This window comes from Malus sylvestris, chromosome 2 (genome assembly GCF_916048215.2).
Source record: "Malus sylvestris chromosome 2, drMalSylv7.2, whole genome shotgun sequence".
NCBI classification, from domain to species: domain Eukaryota; kingdom Viridiplantae; phylum Streptophyta; class Magnoliopsida; order Rosales; family Rosaceae; genus Malus; species Malus sylvestris.
This window is the reverse complement of record NC_062261.1, coordinates 20,944,680-20,949,965: the sequence shown is the minus strand read 5'-3', so window position 1 is coordinate 20,949,965 and position 5,286 is coordinate 20,944,680. Positions and strand designations below refer to the sequence as shown.

Here is a 5,286-nt window from a genome sequence, read left to right as displayed (position 1 = left end):
AAAAGAAAAAAAATTTCATCACTGGTATAATAACATGTGACGTATCACCCTGTATTTCAAACCCATTTAAAAATGGGAACTTTAATGAAAAGCTTCCGCTATTATTCACTTTAACGAAAAACCATATTTTTACACTAAAAATTAATCTTGATACTATTCACTTTACTCTTTATTTCGTTCTTATTAATAAATCTCAAAAAATTCTAACCTTTTTTTTATTAGTTTTCCTTTAAAAAAGTCTCTGGTTGAAAAGGATACTGTGATAGCAAAAGGACCCAACCTCTTAGTCTGACATGGCAAGGTTTCATTGGTCACCACCGTAGTGGACCAAACGTCGCAGGAGGAGTGAAGACAAAACCGATTATTAAATAGCAGGGCTGCGGGCAATGCCGTCATTGATGAAGTCGATGAAAGCATTGAAAAGGCACCATCTTTAAGTAATCATCTCTTATCTGCAAAGCCAAGAAGAACTCAGCAGATTGTCGATCACTCCTCTCCAATCTTTTCTGTAAGCTTTCTTCAGTTGTTTGATTTTGGGTTTGTTTGTTTCCCGAGAAAAATAAGAAAAAAACAGAAAAGATAATATTGGAGTGTTATTTTATTTTTTATTTTTTATCTTGGATTGTTATATTTGTTCAAGGCATCTGATCAGGGTATTAGGTGCATAATCAATTGTTTACATGATTGAATTTCTTTGATTCTCTGAAAGAAATTGTTGTTTTTTCTTCTGGGTTTTGGATATTTTCTTGAATTTTACCACTTTGATCATGGCTTCCACACAATTTCTTAATTTCAATCAATTTTTTGATTTTATTTAGTAAATTGTCTATAGATTGCCAATAAGGTTTGGTCCTTGTTATGCAGTGGATTGTAGAAAAATGACCAAAAGCAGCTTCAAGCAAGCACATGAGTTTGGTAAGTTTTGGTGTTCATGTGCTGAATTTGTTTATGCTTTTAGTATATTCTGTTCCATGTTATCTTTTTCAGCAATTAATTTTGCGATGTTTAAGTTTACGAAATCAGTTGTATAAACGTGTGGTATCTTTATATGCAGAGAAGAGACGTGCTGAGGCCGCAAGGATTAGAGAGAAATATTCAGACAGAATTCCTGTAGGACCTAGCTTTAATCTTTAAATTTAGGATTTTCTCCTTTTAATTCCTCTGTGTGTGCCGAATTTTGCTATTACCTTGCTATTTGTCAATGTCAGGTGTTTTTTATCTCTCTTTTCCGCATCTTAAAGATTTAGGAGTTATTTTGACATTTCATAGGTCCAATCATGTTTCATAATTTTGTATCACGCATAGTAGTTGCATAATCTGTTTCAGACTGCATTGAAGAGAGTCATGTTTTGATTAAAAAACTTCAAAGAGCATGTGTTATCATAATATGGGATGGCAACTGCAGGTTTCTTGGTGTGTACCTTGCTTCCGAATTAAATTATAGGAAAACTAATGAAAAGAGCTTGAAAACTTTGAGTTTTAATGATAAGGACAAAATAAAAGGTAAAGTGAATAGTACCAAGATTGACTTTTTAGTGTAAAAATGTGGTTTTTCATTAAAATGAACAGTACCGGGTGCTTTTCGTTAAAATTCCCTTAAATTATAGGTATTATAGTCTCAAGTTATACAAGATGTTCAGGTATTATAGTCTCAAGTTATACAAGATGTTCAAGTAAGTGATGGTAGAGTTTATTGTTTGATTAGTGCTCACAACACTTATTATTTAGTGCGTAGGAAATTCTTATGTAATACAAATCAGTGATTGATTTTTGAAAAAAAGGAAATTATGCACTGGAATTTATCCGCCATGTGTTACATGATCCAATTGGAAAATATCTTGGTACCAAAAAAAAAAGATCATTAAGTCATAAATTGGCAATACATTGTAGAAATAAAAGGAAAATGAATGATCTTAGGAAAAGTTTTCATTAAAATGTGTATTTTCACCGTGCTATGGGTATATAGTACTTCATTTCTTGGATAAGATGAGGAACAAAACTAGGGTGTCGAGGTGGCTTTATAATGTGTTGATGATATATCTGCCTGAGTGCCTTGTTGCTATGAGAGATGTTTTATATCAGTATATTGCAAATTATTGAGAGCGAATGCCTTTTCTTTAGTAAAGAGGTACGATGACCGTAAGTTACCTGTTTTCCTGTAAAAGAACCTAGCCTTGGTTTATATTAGTGGGCATGGAAACTCATTAATATTGTTTTGATTTCTCCATCAAGGTCAGTATAACAAAAATTCTTTTCCTAGGTATATGATGGGCTTATTGTTCTTCGTTTCATGGAATGTTGGAGAGTAGATGCTTAATAGTCATCCAATGGCAATTGTGACTGTGAGCAACAACCATGAATTCACTGTATCTATATTCTTTTTCATGCGTATGCTAGATGCATTGTATGTTTATTTGGTATATCAAAGGGAATGGCTGAATCATGATTATCATTGAAAACCATGGAACCATCATGGACTTAGATACTTAGATCAGTAACATAACCTCCAGCACACACACACACACATGATTATTCAGATGGTGCTTCTTGATCTCTTCTAAATAGTGGTTCAATTGCATCATAATACAATGCACTCGTGGTATCCGAATCGTTGCTTCTGTTAATTATTTCTTTTCTGATTTGAAGGTGATTGTGGAAAAGGCAGAGAGAAGTGATATTCCCAACATTGACAGGAAAAAGTAAGCACCAGTTTCACATTACTTCCTCTTATGTAATCACTTTTGTGAGTAAGCTGCAGCTCTATTGTCATCAGTATAAATTTATTACTTTGGAAACATATAAGGTTTTCCCCTTTTGAGTAAGCCACACACCCGCCCACTGGATGTTAAACCCAAAATCTCCATCCTCCCTTGTTCTTAAAGGAGGAAGAGTTATCACTAGGCCTGGCAGTCATGGACTGTATCTCCGTCCTTTCTGATTTTTTCTTTAGATTCAATGCGGGCTCAATTGTTGTATTGTATTATAATTTGTGAATGAACAGGATGCTGTTTGATCCGGTACTTACTGCTAAACTGCTGATGTAGTTCTATATATTAACGACTTGATTTGCTACATAACAGATACCTGGTTCCAGCTGATTTGACTGTGGGTCAGTTTGTCTATGTCATCCGTAAGAGAATTAAACTGAGTGCAGAAAAGGCAATCTTCATATTCGTAGACAATGTCCTCCCAGCTACAGGTATCTAGTGAAACTTCTCTCTGTCTCCCCCCTTCTGATTTGATGGTTAATTTTAGGGTATGTGTTAAATATGATAACGTAGTTTTACCTTGGTAAATAGTTAATGCCATATTGAAGTCAAACTTTAACTGGAAAAATGTCCAACACAGATTCTTGGATATGATTGAACTTTTGCTATATCCATGGAGATTTTCGAAGAAAAAAATGTGCAGAAATGACACCGTGGTATTCATTTTCGTGTCAAACAATGAGCAGGCTGTACTTAATTCTTTCTAAGAATCAAAGCTTAGTTGGAATATATCATAAGATTCTCGGATATAAACTTTTTTTACAATATTTGGATTTGGAAGAGGAAATCTGATCGTGGTAAATAATCCAATTCCTGGTTGAAGTCAAAAGAAAATAGTTTAATTCATGACCAATCAAGGATTATGGTCACGGTAAAGTGTCGTATTCCTGGAAAGTCAACTGGAAAGATGTTCAGTAATATTCAGATTTGTAGAAGTTATGACATCGTGTCTACATTTCCTCGAAGATTATGAAGACCATATTTCATTTTTTGCAGGAGCAATAATGTCTACCATATATGATGAAAAGAAGGATGCAGATGGATTTCTGTATGTTACATACAGTGGCGAGAACACATTTGGATAGTGGATGATCAGAGGTTCTCATATTTCTTTGTCGTTATATTCGTCGTTCATCGTTATATTACGCATCTCCGTTAATGCATTATCTTCTACAATACCAGCACTCTGCTTAATATATATAACTGCACTCTGTTTATCTGAGCAGGAATAGTTTGTATATAGTTTTTTAGCAACTTATAAGATGCCAATCTACTGAATAATTCCTAATCATATGCTTTTTATCTATCATGGTCTGTGGAGAATGGAACAATACAAGTAAAACATTGTCGAATGCAAATTTATAATCATGTCCTGTGCACATAATACGGCTAGTCATATGAACTTGTAACTCAAATAGTTAAGAGCATTCTCTTATATCGTATTAAATACTTTGGTGTTTTTGTCGATGGAATGATATTGATCGTTTCAGTTCTCAAGTTTCTAATATTTAAGGATCATCTTACATAAAGACAATATATACTTGCATAATATGTGTAAAATAATTAAACTGAAAATTCTCTGTATGATGGGCATATTTACTCAACATAGTATGGGCTATGAAGGAATGAAGGATTAGAAAAATGAGGATTGCAAGGAACGGGTATAGGATAAACAACCTTCCTTGTGTTAATGGGAGACCTTCATTTATTCTCATTTTCATACATGGTAAGTAAACTATAAAAAAGTGACTCCGGTCATGAGATTATTTCCATACAATTGCTCATGGTAAGTAAACTATAATATGCCCATTCATGCATTCTTTCACTCTGGTGTCTCTTTACTTTTCTTTTTCTTTTTCCATACAAGCTAATTTCATTAAAAAAAGAAGACTACAACCCAAACATAAAGAAATACAAGATCAGGCTTAATACCAAACCCATAATAGCCATAAAGGAAAGAAATCCTAGATCTTAACACCATCGTTGTGAGTGCCACGTTGGAAAGAAGAACCAACGAACCACATTGATGAATGGAAAATGGGGGTGGTGAATCACCCGCTCTGTAAGCGCTCCCATAATCCTACCAATTAGGGCAAATTGCACTTTAAAAGCCACCCAAATGCAAAGCGTGTCTCTGAATAGGACCCACAAAGGAAACACCTAAAGAGCCTAGTAGCAAAGGCCAGTGGGCAACAATCATGGTAGGGAACAACAATTGGAGCAGAAGAAAACTTGAACTCGTGATGTGAGACGAGATCCGCCATAAACTAAGACAAAACTCAGAGAAATTGAGACATAGCTCAAGGCAAGGTGAGACTTCGCTCAGAAACAAAATTACTAGATCAAAGGGTCAAAACGAAAAGCAAGGAAATTTAAGAAGGAAGGAACTGCATAAAATTAAGGAAGGAAGGAAAAGAAGGATGGCGCTGCAGAAAAATTAAGGCCAAGGGGTTGCCACTGACCCCAACCAAGAGGAGGGGCCGGCAGCTAAGGTTAGGGTTTGTGAGAGGAAGTCCTT

General features: G+C 34.8%; 1 protein-coding gene across 1 annotated transcript; it reads left to right on the top strand.

Moving 5' to 3' along the window:
* The first annotated feature begins 341 nt into the window (after window positions 1-341).
* LOC126604765 (autophagy-related protein 8f-like) lies at window positions 342-4,136 on the top strand. The gene is made up of 6 exons (XM_050272080.1): window positions 342-508; window positions 865-915; window positions 1,055-1,110; window positions 2,647-2,699; window positions 3,081-3,199; window positions 3,765-4,136. The coding sequence occupies exons 2-6, from the start codon at window positions 879-881 to the stop codon at window positions 3,851-3,853; spliced, it is 354 nt and encodes a 117-aa protein (XP_050128037.1). The 5' UTR covers window positions 342-508; window positions 865-878; the 3' UTR covers window positions 3,854-4,136.
* Window positions 4,137-5,286: the final 1,150 nt, after the last annotated feature.

What these genes read in the sequence shown, in the direction of transcription:
- LOC126604765 (XM_050272080.1), top strand. Translation starts at nt 879, where the DNA reads ATGACCAAAAGCAGCTTCAAGCAAGCACATGAGTTTG. An exon ending in AATATTCAGACAGAATTCCT is followed by an intron (nt 1,111 to 2,646) that starts GTAGGACCTAGC and finishes TCTGATTTGAAG; the next exon opens with GTGATTGTGGAAAAGGCAGA. An exon ending in CCCAACATTGACAGGAAAAA is followed by an intron (nt 2,700 to 3,080) that starts GTAAGCACCAGT and finishes GCTACATAACAG; the next exon opens with ATACCTGGTTCCAGCTGATT.